Genomic DNA, 16,418 nt, shown 5'->3' with positions numbered 1-16,418 from the left:
AATTTGACTCAGGGAGAAATGTAACACGAGGGGGGGGGACTGGGCTCAGAGGACATGTAAATTTTTTCCCCCTTGGGTCTTCTTGTGTGTCATTTATTTTGAAAACAGCTAGATTATATTTTTCAAAGATGCCTCTTACAGCCAGATGTTCTTTCCAGACTTCTGAACAGAATGTGTTATTTCAAGGGAAAATGTTGCCTTGCATGGAACATGTCTGACTGCCTACAGACCAAGCATCTAGGAAGTGCATAGCACTGTAGTGGTGAATGTTCAGAGACAACACTGCCTTCATGAAAAACACTCATGTATAAAATCTTACTCCTGGATTCCACTAATATAGTGAATCTTTCAAAAGCTATGTTCAATTTATGAATGAAATCTTTAAAAACAGCTTCCTAAGCATGCCTAAGAACTTCAAAATGTTAACTACTTAATATAAGTGGCACTCCCAAAACACTGTTTTGTATCTGATGTTTCAGATTTAGGCAGAATTCAGATGTCATGATAAACTGTGATTAAACAGAGTTTTGTTGGGGCACAAGAACAGTTTGTCTGCTGTGTCTGTGCACTCACTTCTACCACATTCTCTTGCACAAGGAGCTTGGTTGAAAATTCCCAGTTTAAACAAGCCCCAACTCACAGGACCAATGCACATACCTGTGTAGAGTAAGCCAGGATCCCAAACCTTAGTTGAATTTCACTTTAGAATCCTAGCTTGTGAGGCATGAATCAGCTTTCCTCTCTGACAAAATACTTTCTCAGCCTTATGTTGCCCTTTTTTACAAGACTCAACCAGTTCTTAAATTCAGTTAAAGATGTCTTCTCTGTTCATGCCGATTTCAAAATGAAAGTGCAGATCCTTCCCTACTGAGTCTGAAATCAGATGGTACATGCAGCAGGGAGCAAACCTGAAAAGAAAAATAGACATTGTTTACTGTCTATTTCCACCTTATCTGTCTATTCCTCAGCTATGTAATGTTATAATTAAATTCTTATTCCATTCAAATAGTACACAAGAGCTGATGTAGAACAGCTACAAGACTGAGCAGCGAATCAGAAGCTCCTGGTGTGACTCTTGCTGCTGCAATGAACTCAGCAAGTGACCTCACGCAAGCCACATTCTCAGCCCCAGTCCCTCATCCTGCATATAAGGATAGTAATCCAGACTTGCATTATTTTATCATTCTTGATCAAATTCTATACAGTGATGCCCTTTGAATACCTGGCAAGTGCCGCTAGTGTTACTAAGAAATACCTCTGATTCTATCCTTAAGGCTGATTACCAACCTGTTTAAATTTTCCTCTCATTCTTTCGAGGTCTTCTTGAAGACTGTCATAAGTTGGGTCCTGATGAGGAAATCTCTGGATCGTTTCTATTAAGGATTCTAGCACCTTAATTTTTTTACTGTAAAAGCATAAAATAAAATCAGATCTCTCTGAATTTGAAAATTTCCAATTCTCAAAGCTCAGAGCAACATTCTTGGTCCCCACCCCTGTTTCCATTTTCACAACTGGAAAATATAGATTAGGATGACAAAGGATGATTGGACCAGGGTCCTTTCCTGTTAGACATTCTTAAGGCAATATACATAACATCGATCAACTCTCCACTAAATCATAAAGAGAAAGACCCATTCAATATTCAGTATGCACCCCATACTATCTTGAAACAATGGCTTCAGTCATACCAGTCCCTTCTACTATGGCTACTCATTTTAGTAAACTTATCATATGGACATGACAAACAACTCAAAACTATTTCATCACAGCCAATGATAACCATTTTTTGCCAATTCCCACATCATTATTGCACTGTGGTTATGTCTGACATACCCTGTTCCTACATGGCATCATCGATGTCTATAAAGAAAAACTATGTAAGGTGGCAAAATACTAGTACTACCTTACTCCAGTAAGAGCTGGCACAGAAAAGAGCTGTGCCATCTGCCCAATCATCAGCATTTCACTTTACAAACGGAATCAGAGCTCCACGAGATTAGCCATGCTAACTAACAGGTTTCTTTTTAGATGTTTTATGGGACGCTCTTGATATCATTTTAGATTGCTCTGTTTATTTTATGTGTTTTAATGACCTGGCTCTTTTAATAGGCTTGGCTTGTTTTATTAGCCTATTTTTTTATTTATTGTACTGGTTTTGCTGCTTTATTGACTTATTTTGTTGTGTAATTTGCTTTACTAAATGATTGCTAAATTATTTTACTGGCTTGATTGGTCTTGTTTTATTGTTATGGCCTCTTGGAGCAGGTCTGGAGAGGCTGCATACAAATTTCCTAAATAAATACATAATGCCATTATCAATCAGCTCCACAGCAATCCCTCTCAAAACCTGACCCACAAAACAGCCACATTTCTATTTGTTCATCACTAACTATATATAAACATAATCACAGCACTAGTTCTTTACACTACCTCTTAATGGATAGGGATGTTTTCCACCACATATTAAGGGTACAGAAGCTAAAAGGCTCTTACTAAGGAAGATGCTAGTGATTCCAGTTAGAACTGAACAGAGATAACCAATGTCCCATCCTTTACTGAACTACACTAGCCTGGACATGATGGCATGTATCCTACTAGTCCACTCAGCAAAGCTTGAAGGTTTCTTCCATCCCAAAGAGCCTTCCTCCAATTTCAGTGGCTCTTCCTTTGGAGAAAAAAAACACACACACAAGCTGGATGGTGGCCCCTTAGGCTGGAAGCAGGCTTTAAACTTCACTGAACAGAATGGTAAGCAACATGTCGTTCATTTCACATTTGGCAAGTACAGCATCTTCAGCATTAGATCTATTTTAAGTCCTTGGTCATGTATTTATATGTTTGTTTAAACTTTTAGAATGTTATTTTTTGTCATTGGTTACCTAAAAAAACCCAGAGTAAAAGGTGTGTGCCACATTTGTATAGTGTTTTCAAAGCACTGACTACTCATAAATAAATACCTTTACTTAGCAAGCTGCCACTCGCTAGAACAGTGAGGAACACTTGCATGACGCAGAGCCCAGATAATGCTCCTCTGTTAAAGAGCACTGACACTCTTCTATATGTGACTGCATCTCTCAAATGTCTAGCAGAGGATTCCTGACAATTAAAAATCATCCCATGTCAGAGCGGAAAACAGAAACTATATTGGCAATAGAGCCAGAGGAGTTAGCCATGTTAGTCTGTAGTAGCAAAATGGCGGAGTCCAGTATCACCTTTAAGACTAACCAACTTTGCTGTAGCATAAGCTTTCGAGAGCCACAGTCCTCTTCGTCAGATGCAGTTCTCTTTGTCAGACTGCATCTGACGAAGAGAACTGTGGTTCTTGAAAGCTTATGCTACAGTAAAGTTGGTTAGTCTTAAAGGTACTAGTGGACTCTTTGCTATATTGGCAGTAAGTTCCAAAATGCTGCACATACGTTGAGATAATTCTGCCACACCAGCTTGAGTGAGACCATCTTTTTAAGAAGCTGAAGCTTTTCATAATCCAAATGGTACTAGTTCTGATGTCAACAAACATCAAAAACGGAAACCAGTAAGAGTCATCTGAACAACAAACTCAAGCATTCTTGTTCATTTTTACTGGGTGTTTTTAAGAGAACCAAGGACAACCAACTATTATTTATTTAGCACATTCTTATTCCAGCCCTTCTCCAAGGAGCTCAGGGTGGCAAACACTGATCTCCCTTCCTCTACTTTACCCTCATAGCAAACCTTTGAAGTAAGTTAGGCTGAGAGTGGCCATCCCAAGGTCAGTCAGCAAGATTCCACAGGACAGTGGGGATTAGAACCAGTGTATCCCAGGTCCTGGGCCAACACTTTACACCAAGCTGGCATTCCAGTTTCTTAACCACTCATCAAAATGACAAGATTTGTGACACCATGTAGGCAGAACAAATATGATTTTTTTTTTACCTTAAATGCTGATACCATAAGCACTGGTGAGCAATGTTGCCCATTTCCACCAGCCTCTTCCACCTTCCACTAGCAATATGGCTACTTTACTATATATCTGTTACTACTTGCCTCTTGATCTTCTATTGTGAAATCTTTGCTTTATTTTAGAAGTTTGACCTTTTTTTGATCCCTCCACATTCATTCATTCATTCATTCATTCATAGTCCGCCTTTCTCACTGAGACTCAAGGCAGATTACACAGTAAGAGATTAGTACAATCAGTATCAAGTACATTTCCATACAGTATCAAGAACATTTTCACAAACAATGCCATTGGGTAAATAGATACAAGTTCTATTTACCTAGCATTAACAAGAATCCAATAAAGAGTAGAAGAAATACTGAAACAGAACATAATCAATTCTAGGATTGACGTAGGACAACACAAAGCATAGGTAGTACATAGGAGTACATATTTAAAGCAACAGGTAGTATGTAAGGCAACATAATGGTGAAGTCTACTGTCCCTAACTTATTAGCAAAGCATCTGAGACCCCATCCCTACCATTTGAGTTACAGTCCTACCATTTGAGTAAAAAGCTTTTTGAATAATTCGGTTTTGCATTGTTTGTGGAATGCCAGGAGAGTGGGGGTTCTCCTGACCTCCTGCAGTTGATTTCACCCATGTGCAGCCTGGCACCTGCAGGAGACCCTGTTCAGATGAGCAAAGCTGCCGTGGAGGGACATAGGGAGGGAGGGAGTCCGGTAGGTATGTCAGACCAAGGCCGCAAAGAGCTTTGTATGAAATAACCAATACCTTGAACCGAGCAGGGTAACTGATAGGTAGTCAATGGAGTGACTGTAGGATGGGAGTGATATTCATGTTCCTGCTCACTCCTGATAAGTCGAGCTGCAGCATTCTGGACTAATTAGAGCCTTCTAAACTTAGATGGGAGGCCTATGTATAGTGCCTTACAATAGTCTAGCCTTGATGTTACCATAGCATGGATCCAGGTGGCCAGGTCGGCCATGTTGAAATAAGGAGCCATCTTCCAGGCTACAGTGAGGTTGTAGAAAGCATTTTTTGCAGCTGCCTTAATTTGTTTTTCTAGTAGTAGTGCTGGATCCAGTATAACTCCTAGGCTCTTAACCGAGTCTGCAAGGGTCAGACAAACTCCATCGAAACTGGGGAGTACAATATCCTTCGAGAGCTCTGCCTTCCTAACAAGCATCACTTCAGTCTTGTTTGGGTTCAATTTCAATTTGTTGTTTTTCAATCATTTCACCATGGCTGTCAGGCAGCAATCTAAGATTTCTACTGCATCCTGTGGGGACCTGGATAGCAAGATATAGAGGTGGGTGTCATCTGCATACTGATGACATCCAACTCCATAGCTGCAAATGAGTTCTCCTAAAGGCTTTATGCAGAGGTTGAATAACATGGGAGATAAGATTGCGCCCTGTGGAACCCCGCAAGATAGTTCCCATTCTGTTAGAGATCAGATAGCTGATCTCCAACAGCAATCCTTTGAATCCGTTCCATGAGAAACTATTTAAACCAGTCCAGGGCACATCCTTTGATGCCCACTTCTGTTTCTAAACGCCTCAACAGGATGGCATTGGTTACTGTGTCAAAAGCTGCAGATAGTTCCAGGAGAAGCAATAAAGAGGCACGGCTTTTGTCTATATTCAGACAGAGATCATCCGCTAATGCTACTAGGGCTGTCACTGTCCCATGCCTTGGTCTGAAGCCTGACTGGAAAGAGTCCAGAGCGCTAGAGTTATCCAAGAAGGACTGGAGTTTGTCAGCTACTGCTCTCTCAATCACTTTACCCAGAAAGGGCAAATTAGAGACTAGGTGATAATTGGCTACGTTATTTTTGTACAGGGATGGTTTTTTTAAGTAGCGGACGGATAACTGCCTGTTTGAGTGGCCGGGGGAAGGAGCCCTGAGTTAGTGATTGATTTACAATAGACTTCAGTGGCTCACTTATGTGGTCCTTACGTGATGTTAACAGCCAGGATGGGCAAGGATTGAGTGCACAAGTAGTGGCTTTCATAGGCATCAGGATCCTGTTAATCTTGTTAATCTGTCATTGTAATTGGTTCAAGGCAGTCCAAATGTAAGCTAGATGGTGTATTAAGCATTTCTTCCATCTCAATTGCATTGCAGCTAACATCTAGATTAGAGTATATTCATGCTATTTTATCAGTGAAAAACGTAGCAAAGGCCTCACAGCTAATTGTCTGTTCTGAGATTGTAAAGAATCAGATTTGGGGGTTAGGAGGTGTCTGAATATCTTAAACAATTGGGATGGTCATGAACTAGCTGATGCAATGGCTCCCAAGAAATAACACTTCTTTGCCAATTTCATTTCCACTTCATAGGTCCTCCAGTGAGCATCATCCATTCTACAAAACAAACTAAACCAAACCCTTGAAAAGTGAGACCACATGTAACCACTGGCTTTCTTTCTTAATCTTACCTGTGTTTATCATCCGAGTGTTTTTGAAGCAACCTCAGCCATGTCATCGAAAAACCAAGGTATGATCCAATCTATATATTTGGAAAGAGGTCTGTTTAATTTTTTCTTTATTCTAGTAAGATATTTTCCTCTTACGACAATACAGAAACATATTGCTGAAAGGGACTCCAAAGATCATCTAGTCCAAGCTCCTGTACAATGCAGGTAATTCACAGCTATCTCCCCTCCTCACCCCCAGTGACCACCGCTCTACACCCAGAAGAAGACAAAAACCCTCCAAGATACCCAGCCAATCTGGTCTTAAGGTAAAATTCCTTCCTAACCCCAAAGTAGCGATTGGCATTACCCTGGGCTTGTAAGAAAGGGTTGTGAGAGCCTAGCACCTGCTAATCCTTTCATGCCTTCCCTCTCCTGAGCTGTATAAGTTCACATCGAGTCACAGAATTATCATTGCTGTCAGGTAGCCATCTAGTCTCTTCTTAAATACCTCCAAGGAAGGAGAGCCCACCACCACCCAAGGAGGCCTGTTCCACTGAGTAACCGCTCAGGAAGTTCTTCCTAACATTTACCCAAAGACTCTTTTGCTTTAACCAATTGTTTCTGATCTGTTTCTCTGGGGAAACAGAAAACTTCTGCTCCATACTCTATGTGACAGCCTTTCAAATACTTGAAGAAGGCTATCATATCACCCCTCAGGTATCTCTTCTCCAGCATGAACATATCCAGCTCTTTCAACCTTTCCTCATAGAACCTGGTCTACAGTCTCCTCAACATCTTCGTTGCCCTCCTCTGGACACGTTACAGCTTGTCAACATCCTTTCTTAAACTGTGGTGCCCAAAACTGAACACAGTACTCCAAGTGAGGTCTAACCAGAGCAGAGTAAAGATATACCATCACTATCCTTATGTTGATACAGCCTAAAATTGCATTTGCCTGTTCTTTATTCCGGTAAGAACATTGGATACAGAAAGCCCAAGAAATCCAACAAGGGCACATAGACTTTATTGGAGGACAGCTTAAGCCTCATGCTCAACTCAAATATAAATTAAACTGTGTCATCATGAGATTGTTACTGCAGTAGAGTGCTCAACTACAACACTCAAATTCAATTTAAGCTCCTTATACCTCAGAGTAATTTAAACATTGATTTTAGTTTTGTCACATACTTCTAAGCCAATTTTGGCACCCTGTTGTATTCCATATTGTCTTCCTTCAATGACACCAGCATGAGTTCCTTCAACATAGCCCTCTTGATAGCCTTCACCATGAAATCTGTAATGAGAGAGGCATTCTTTTTATTGGCCTATTTGCCCAGCTAAGCTGAAAATCCCTAATTTAAACCACAGGCAGATAACATAAACCCCATGGATTGTATTTATTTTTATGTATGTGTTTATCCTGCCCTGACCCGGATAGCTCAAGTGAGCCCGATCTCATCAGATCTCAGAAACTAAGCAGGGTTGACCTTGTCTGATAGTCTCTTGCCATGAAAAATCCACTAGGGGGTCGCCATAAGTCAGCTGTAACTTGAGGGTACCACACACACGTGTGTATCCCACTTTCCTGAGCATCAGTCCTAGGAATATAAACTCTCTTTACAGCCCAGGCAGTCACAAACTACTGCCATAAGGAGATTTGTCAACAGGTGGCTTGTTGGGTGAAAAGAACATTATAGGGGAAAGCAGCTTTCCCACCATAAGCTTTTCCATTCAGTGACTGCCTCATGAGACAAAAAAAAAACCTGCAGCAAATATTTCACTGAGTAAAGGCTTTCATCTTCAAAACTTTTTCCAAATTAACTACTTAAAGAAAACTTAAGCTTAAGTAAGAACAGACATTTAGAAAGGACTACTGGCAAAACAGAGCCTTTCAGACATTTCTAGTTTTGTTGCCTCAGCACTTAAGTGTCTGAAATAGCCACATCAAAGGTTACAAGAGTACAACTTTACACACTGTGACATGTAGCAACAGCGTGCAACACCATGCAGCCATTCCAGAGCAACTTGTTCACAATATTTCATTCTCTTTCATTTCAGCTTACTGAAACATATAGGTTAAAATACCCACAGAGCAGCTTTACTAAAGAAGTCGCTTGAACTATATATTTAATCTATGTCAAAGTCTTACAGTTTTTGAAAATGGTCTGAAACATGATAAATCTCAAATTGATCAGGATTAGCTGGTAAACACAGTATCTGAAAGTTTATTTTTAATTCAGTAGACTTATATAGGTGTCACACTCACATAGCCACCTGAATCTTTTCCTTTTTTCCTTCTCCTTGGTTTGCACCTCTTCTTTCATTAATTTGTTATAATAGTTTATGAAACTTATAAGACTGAGAAATATTCAAAACGTTCTTATTGATTTACAGTAATTTAGCCCATTTTATACTGCTATTATTACTGAAAATGGGAAGTCAACAAATCTCTAAACAAGAAGCAGCAAGTAATTTACTATCTTTGTGACACAAATCACTAGTATTTTCAGTTTACAAAATGAGGGACTGAGGAAGGGAGGGGGGTATGTCCAGACCAGCCGTGAGTTCATTATGAGCATGTTCCTGGTTTGTCACCTCTGTTTTTTTTAAAACAACAGCATCACAGGCAGAAATCCTAAAAGTAAAAACTTTATCTTCCACAATAAATTGTACTTGTGTAATTTTTGGCACGAATAATGCCAGGAAATCTGGTAAGAATAAGAAATGCAGCTGCCATCTGAACCCAGTCCTCCCAGGCACCATTCTGCCTTTCCCGAAGAGGCCAAGGGGCATCAGTCGCAAATTTCCAGGGTGAATATATTAAATACGAAGCTGCCTTACGTCGAGTCGGCCACCGGCTCGTCCATCTGCTTCTAGAGGACTCCAGTAGTAAGCAAGACCTTTCTCCGCCATGAGAGGCCAGGAAGACAACTTTCTGCAGCCGACGCACCCGGTCTGCGGCCTCTCCCGCGGTGGTGGGGGGGTTAATGGACAATATCACCTGTCTAACGTTAGGCCACTGTTAATGCAACAAGGCAAACGACGCCCCGTAAAGCGAACGCCACCTGGCCATTAAGCTCAGTGCGCTCATGTCATTCTCTTACAGCCCAACCTGCCTCACGGGGTTGTTGCGACGATAAAATAGGGAAGGGCGAATCACGTACAGATTCTTATCGCCATTCTCACCCCACCGCCGCCCGCCCACTCCAGGTTCGGCCCCACCTCTCCCACGAAGGATCCGGGCCCCGCTCTGAGGCCCTACCTCGCCTCCGCCATGACAATCGCATCAAACGCGTCCGTTTCTCGCGCCGCAGCCATGCCAACGCGCACTTCCCCCGATTCTCAGACCGTCATCCCACGCTCACTTTTCAGAAAGGACGGCAAGCCGAAAGGACCAAGACAGAACGGTCTCACTACGCACGCTCCTAAGGGCTTTGTCTCGTCATTAAAGGGCTCGATCGCACACTAGGTGGCGCTCCAAGGCTATTCGGACGACGGATGAAGAATGCCCAGATCGTCCGCTAGAGAGAGCAAGGACTTCGTAAGAAAATGAGCGTCTGGACTGTTCGCGCTTTTTGTGTTAAGTCTGCAAGACTGCCAAGCTAGAAAGTCATGTTTGGCAGTCGACATCTGACATTTTCGCATTTCTGAATATTCTGCTTTCCAAAGTTTCCAGATTCTGTTTGGTGATGTTCAATTTTCTCTGATCGTTTCGCTCAGAACCCCTCTGTCTTCCGCACATCTCAACAGCTGGAAGTGTAGTGTTTAGTTTGGTCCCAAACTGATGCAAATGTTAACCATCTTCTTTGGTTGTCCTCACCTTTTTCCTTTCTTGTCATCCCACTTTTGTCACTCTACACACCACTGTAGTTTAGAGTGCGCTTCTTGCTTATTTTACTCCATACATTGTTGTGCTTAGTGATTATTATGCTACAGAAATAGAAGCAAGAACATTTGGGGAAGCAGTAGGGGATATTACAGGAAATCTCCAAACAGCAGCAGATTAGTCAAGTGTACTTTCTGTAACATGGTAAATAGCATAAGACAAAGTATCTTTCTTGATTTAATTAGTTTTGTAGCAAATCTGCTCAGAACAACATAAATATATACTCTTATATGTAACTGTTTCTTAATCAAAATCCAAATTTCTACCCATTAAAGGTTTATAGTTTAATTCTTTTTGTTTTACTTAAAGTGTGTCCATAGTATTTTAAAAAGAAAGAAAGCAGAAACATTTGATTGTTCCAGAAACATCTGATGCAAGAGCAGCTGAAAGGAAGAGGGAAGAGAAAGGAGGAGAGAAGCAAAGAAACAGCTTTCAGTAACAGTGAGAGAAGAAAGTGGCTGAGGAGTGTGGACAAAGGACCTAAAATTCTGCATAAAGTTTACCACATGTATATAAAAATTGTAAAAAGTGGTTATCTATGGAAAGGGTGCCATATAAGAATCAGTAAAATTATGAGACAAAAACACACTGATTTTATTTCCAGAATTGTTTTCTAAGGCAAAGTTGTGGGCCTGCCAAGTAGAACTGTTCCATTGTAACTGCAACCAAAGGAATGGTTTTCTTTGAGGTGTTCTGGAGTCCACCTTATATTTATATAGAGGATAGAAGGATCCAAATAAGTCACAAACAAATGGTACATTAGTGGGCAAACTACTCACTTTCATTAATCTATTGCTAAGACAGAGTAAACATACCAGTCAATGACTGGCTGCAGGGGTCTGGCCAGACAGAATAAAAGGCCAGACATAGCTTGCTCAGACCCAGTGAGTGAAGATTGTTTGAAGAAAGGTAGCTTGAGGTCTGGTAGTGGGACTCAAGAAGAAGCCAAAGAGGGTTAGCTGAGGACATGGTACAGCCTTCCTAGAAGTGTTGTGGTGTCCTAATTCCACTGTTGTCAAAGAGCAGTTCTGACTAGCAAACAATTGCTATCTACAGAAGTTGTGCTCATGACTTTATTATCTTGAACAGACAAAGAAGAATCTGAAAAAGACAAGCAAAGCAAGAAGGACACTGTAAAGTACTAATTTGGTATGGATGCTAGAGTGAGGAAATGAACCTAATTATATTTGATATATAATTAGGTTCATGAATAGTGTTAGTACTTACCTTAATTACAGTAAGTCAAAGATCCAGAGGAGTTCGCCATGTTAGTCCGTAGTTGCAAAGTAGTAAAAAGTCCAGTAGCACCTTTAAGACTAACCAACTTTATTGAGGCATAAGCTTTCGAGAACCACAGGAAATCAAGAAGCTATAACTGCATTAGAAATGTCTAGTTAAGCTCTTAATTAAAAAGCACATAGAGCTTATTGGTAGCATAGTGCTTAAGTGGTTGGAGTCCAAGTCAGCACTCTGCTGGTTTGAATCTCACTACTCCCATGAGCTCAGCAGGTGACCTTAGGTAAGCCACTCCTTTCAGCCCCAGTTCCCCAGCTGTATTGTAGGGATAATAATAACACTGACTATGTTCACTGCTCTGAGGATCTATTTAGAAGGACAATGCATAAGCACATTGTTGTTATTATTAAAAAACTTCCTAGTATTTTGGTTCTTATCTCATGGTCTCAATGCCTAAATAATATTAAGATAGCAGAGTATATGTGTTTTTACCATTAAGGGTAAAATAGTGGTAGTAGAATATAAAGGATATTTATTTATTTACATTCCACTTTTGTCCCCAATGTGGACCCAAAGTGTCTTATAATGTTCTCCCCTGCTGCATTTTATCCTCGCAACAACCCTATGAGGTAGGTTAGGCTGAAAGTGAGTAACTGGCCCAAGATCACTTAAACCCCTTCTGTACGGGTCTGTTTCACCAGTTCCATCAGGAGGGCTTCTCCCTATGATCTTAACTCCTTGGCAGGAATGTATGCACGAGAACAGTCATTCAGTTACCCTGGTCCCAAGCTATGGAGGGCTTTCAAGGACAGAACCAACCCCATGAATTGGGCTCAGGAGTGGCTCAGTAGCCAATGTAATTGCTGTAATATCAGGATCACATGTTCCTGGAAGTTGACCTTGATCAGCCACCTAGCCACAGCATTCTGATCCAGCTGCAGCTTCCAAACATTCTTTAAGGGTAGCTTAGAATAGAACACATTGCAATAGTCCAGTCAAGATGTAACAAAGGCATTCGATCTGACTGAACCAGGAACAGGCACAACTGGCACATCAGTTGAAGCTAGGCAAATGCACTCCAAGTCACTGCAGCCACCTGACTTTATAAGGTGACTGCTGTGTCAAGAAGTACTTCTAAACAGCGAACCTGACTTTTCAAGGGGAGTGTAACCTCAGCCAAGACTGAAGAGATCTCATGTCACTGGTCAGCCCTTCTCCTAACCCAGAGATTAAGCTTCAGCTTGTTCACCTTCACCCAACCCATTATGACCTTAAGTACCAGTTCAGAACATCAATGACATCCCCTGAATTAGATGGAAATGAAAAGTAGAGCTGGGTATCACCCACATATTGAGACATTTTCATGTAGCCTCTGCCATTTTTAAAATTCTTGTCTCTCAGTTTTGCTCTGTATCAATATGTTATATCAAAAACAGCTTAACTGTTTAAAAATATAGAGTAATGTGCTGTAAAAATAAAGCATCTCATTATGAAGTTGTACAAATATTTCTGATAGCTTCTCTTGTGACTCAGCACAACCATAGAACAAAACCTGAAGCAAACTGGTTTTGCAAAAAAACAGATCATATTTTCATTAAAAAAGGTAACATTTGCCCTTTAAGATGCCTTCAAATGAAAAAATAAACATTTGCCATTAGATTCAGCAACAGTTTAAAAATCCTATCAGTCTCAAATGCAAAAAAACCCAAACAAAACCCAAACCCATTCTCCACCAGATATCCACTCCCCAAAATGAATTAAAGAGCATGTCTGAAAATGATCTAAATGTCAGTCATGTTGACAGATGTATTGTAAGCTCATGCCAGTCAGGTTAGATGTAAGTATAGTCTCATCAAATTATTAGGCAGCTAATTATTTCCTTTTAGGAGTGAGCATTTGCTTTGTGGTTATTCTGGTGGTGGATTTTTTAAATGCCTTGTTAATTTTGCAAGCACTGAGTGATCCAGATGTGATTTATTCAGGGGCAATATTCAATCTATTTAATCTCACATGCTGAAACATCCTCCCAAAGTTATCCATTGGATTCTTCTTTTGTAAACAGCCACTTATAGATATAGTATATATAAGAAATCTTAAAGTCTTTAACTTTCACAAGGTGGTAGTAAATAGAAACAAAGGTTTGGACTGGCAAGTTTTCTTACATTTTCCTTCAAGGATCCAAATAGATCTGGCTCATTTCATGGAACTTAGATCAAATAAATATAGTCTTGCATTTGCAGCTAGGTAGCCCAAGTATCATCTTTGTTTTATCTTCTACTGCATAAACATAGGGCTGCACTATTAATAGTGTAGTGGCAAAGTATCTCACAAGTTAAATTCATTTTCAAAAACAGAAATGAAATCTTAAATAATCTTGTGTTTAAATCAGATGTTTGTGTAATTGTATGCATAAGAACGGCAGTTTCTTTTCTAGGATCTGACAATTAGAAAGTCAAACTTTCTATTCAAAGTAATACACTCTTTGATTAAGGAAAAGAAATAATATAGGATGTGGGTATATCCACAGACCCTTCATCAGCATTGCTCCAAGACAGGAAGAAACTTCCCTTCTGCTATAGGGAGAAATTTCCCCCATGTTATTGTATTGCACAAGTGACTGATCCATTGTGGATGTTCCTGCCTTTCTTTGAAGTGTGTAGTCACTTAACGGCCAGCTAGATAAAGTAGGCTGATTTAGTATCATGTTAATCTATAGCTGCATTCCTCCACATGTAATGGCTTGGGGTGGTAAAGTCTCAATAAACTCAATGGAACTTCTGAGTTGCTGTAAGATATTCTTCTGAGAGAGATATTTAGATATTTGAATTTCTCTGATGCAGGACTGTATTTAATATTCTGATAATAGCATTATCCTTTTTTAAAAAAAAAACCCAAGTTTTTAGTCCTTAAGGATAAGATAGTAATGAAACTACTCTAATCTCTAATTGAAAATAAATTAACCACAACAATAATGTAAATATCTGATTAATTTGCTTAATGCTTACAGGTCAGGAAATTCAACTTTTTCTGTTATTGAGTATGAACAATCTGGGTACAGAATGTTATCATTCAAGAAGAGTCAAAGAAAGATAAAAACTGCTCAGTGTTTCACTATATTTTGTTTTATTAAAAACATCACACACCAAAACTACAACTATTTTATATACAAAAATTAGTTTAATTTCTACTCAATGTTATCAAGATTACAAAATTTACTCAGACTTTTTAAAAAAGACCGCATTGGAATACATAAATATAAATTTAAGTATAAATACAGTAACAAAATAAGCAGGTGTTTGTGTTTAATAAATTACTTATAAATATAGCATTGACAATGAAGTGCTAAGTCAAAAAAATAACATTTTCCTTTGTTTTCTGTACATAACCATACTACTTTATACAAAGATCTTTGGGAAAATATGGTACCCCATGATTAGGGTTGCCAACTGCCTGGAAAAATGCTTTAAGAAAAGTTTTAAAAGGAAAAGGTGCAAGAAGAGATTCATTACTGACCCATGGGGACATTGTTGGGATGGTTTGCCATTGCCTTCCCCAGTCATCTACACTTTACCCCCAGGAAACTGGGTTCGTTTTACAGACCTCGGAAGGATGGAAGGCTGAGTCAACCTTGAGGCAGCTATCTGAACCCAGCTTCTGCCAGGATCGAACTCTGGTCATCAGCAGAGCTTGAGCTGCTGTTCTGCAGCTTACCACTCTGCACCACAGGGCTCCTAGGTTTACTAGGATGTTATTTACCAGATGGTATTATATGCCTCCATGCCCTGAAAAGCTTTCAACTGCTCATTTCCCCCCATTAAGCCTCTATTAAAGGGACAGGACTTTTCTCCCAGGCCAGCTGACAACCTCTACCCATGATCCCTTTTCTAACTTTTCCACAAGCTAGTTTAAAAGTGTTTATATACAAAATATTGCTCACTACATTGTATGGCATGCAAATCAACAGGACTTACAACAATGTCAGAAAGATCTGAATATCATCCTGAAATCCAAAGGCAGAATTCATGCAGTATACTATAATTAGTCAACTGGCATTAGTGGCATTAACTACAGTGGCCTTGATTAAAAGGCTTGCAAAAGTATCAGCCTAAACGCTTACGATTTTTTTAAAAAAAATACTCAATAGATGGTACAAACAAATACATTTTGTTTGATTAACAGTTCGTTAAAGGAATATGCAGGTTCTAAGTTACACAAAATTCTTCATCAGCCACTAAATATATTTAGATAGTTTCTGGTGGGTAGCAGCATTGGTCTGTAGTCAAAGAGTAAGATCCAGGTCCAATAACACCTTAAAGAACCAAACTGCTTCAAGTGCTATTAGACATGGAAAATACATCTAGTTTTTCTTCTTCTACATAGCAAAATAATTTATAATTGCTAATTCCAGTTAGACAGCAGCCTAATCATTTTTACTCTTCCAGCAGTTTAGGGCTTCAGATAATTGTATGTGTAACAGTACAATCTTAAAAAACACTTTTCTGGGAGTAAACCACATTGAATCAACCTGAGTAGGATTCTGAGTAGAGGTTTCCAGGATGATTCTGTCAACCTTTTCAGTGTCAGGAAATAAAAATTACTTTTTGTTTCAACTTGTTGAAGATAACTGTGAAAATTGAAAAACTGGTTACTCCTTTAGCATCAGATATTGGGTCACTGAAAAATAAAGAGTTTATCCCATTCATTAGCACCTAATGACCAACATTAACTCTTTATCAGTCAACCACAGGATATAAATTGTCTTTCAGTGGTTAATGTTCCTCAAAGCATTTGCAGAGATTTATGAAAATAATTTTGAGTTTATTGGGTTTTGTGTGTGTTTGCTTATTTAATTGTACCAGTTTTATTTCTTATAGATTGACAAGTTTGAACACATTAAAGAAAGTAAGTTATCCTTCATTGGGTGCTACTGTCACAAG

The 16,418-nt window shown here is 39.6% G+C and overlaps 1 protein-coding gene across 1 annotated transcript; it reads right to left on the bottom strand.

Moving 5' to 3' along the window:
* Positions 1-342: 342 nt before the first annotated feature.
* LTO1 (LTO1 maturation factor of ABCE1) lies at positions 343-9,723 on the bottom strand. The gene is made up of 5 exons (XM_054972173.1): positions 9,622-9,723; positions 7,548-7,653; positions 6,381-6,451; positions 1,288-1,405; positions 343-908 (listed from the first exon to the last, which is right to left on the bottom strand). The coding sequence occupies exons 1-5, from the start codon at positions 9,675-9,677 to the stop codon at positions 840-842; spliced, it is 420 nt and encodes a 139-aa protein (XP_054828148.1). The 5' UTR covers positions 9,678-9,723; the 3' UTR covers positions 343-839.
* Positions 9,724-16,418: the final 6,695 nt, after the last annotated feature.

The sequence above is a fragment of the Eublepharis macularius genome, chromosome 2 (assembly GCF_028583425.1).
Source record: "Eublepharis macularius isolate TG4126 chromosome 2, MPM_Emac_v1.0, whole genome shotgun sequence".
In the NCBI taxonomy this organism is placed as follows: domain Eukaryota; kingdom Metazoa; phylum Chordata; class Lepidosauria; order Squamata; family Eublepharidae; genus Eublepharis; species Eublepharis macularius.
The sequence above is the reverse complement of the archived record's forward strand: the minus strand, read 5'-3'. Positions and strand labels throughout refer to the sequence as shown.

What these genes read in the sequence shown, in the direction of transcription:
- LTO1 (XM_054972173.1), bottom strand. Translation starts at nt 9,677, where the DNA reads ATGGCTGCGGCGCGAGAAACGGACGCGTTTGATGCGATTGTCATGGCG. An exon ending in ATTGTCATGGCGGAGGCGAG is followed by an intron (nt 7,654 to 9,621) that starts GTAGGGCCTCAG and finishes CTCTCATTACAG; the next exon opens with ATTTCATGGTGAAGGCTATC. An exon ending in TGAGAGGAAAATTTAAACAG is followed by an intron (nt 909 to 1,287) that starts GTTGGTAATCAG and finishes TTTTCTTTTCAG; the next exon opens with GTTTGCTCCCTGCTGCATGT.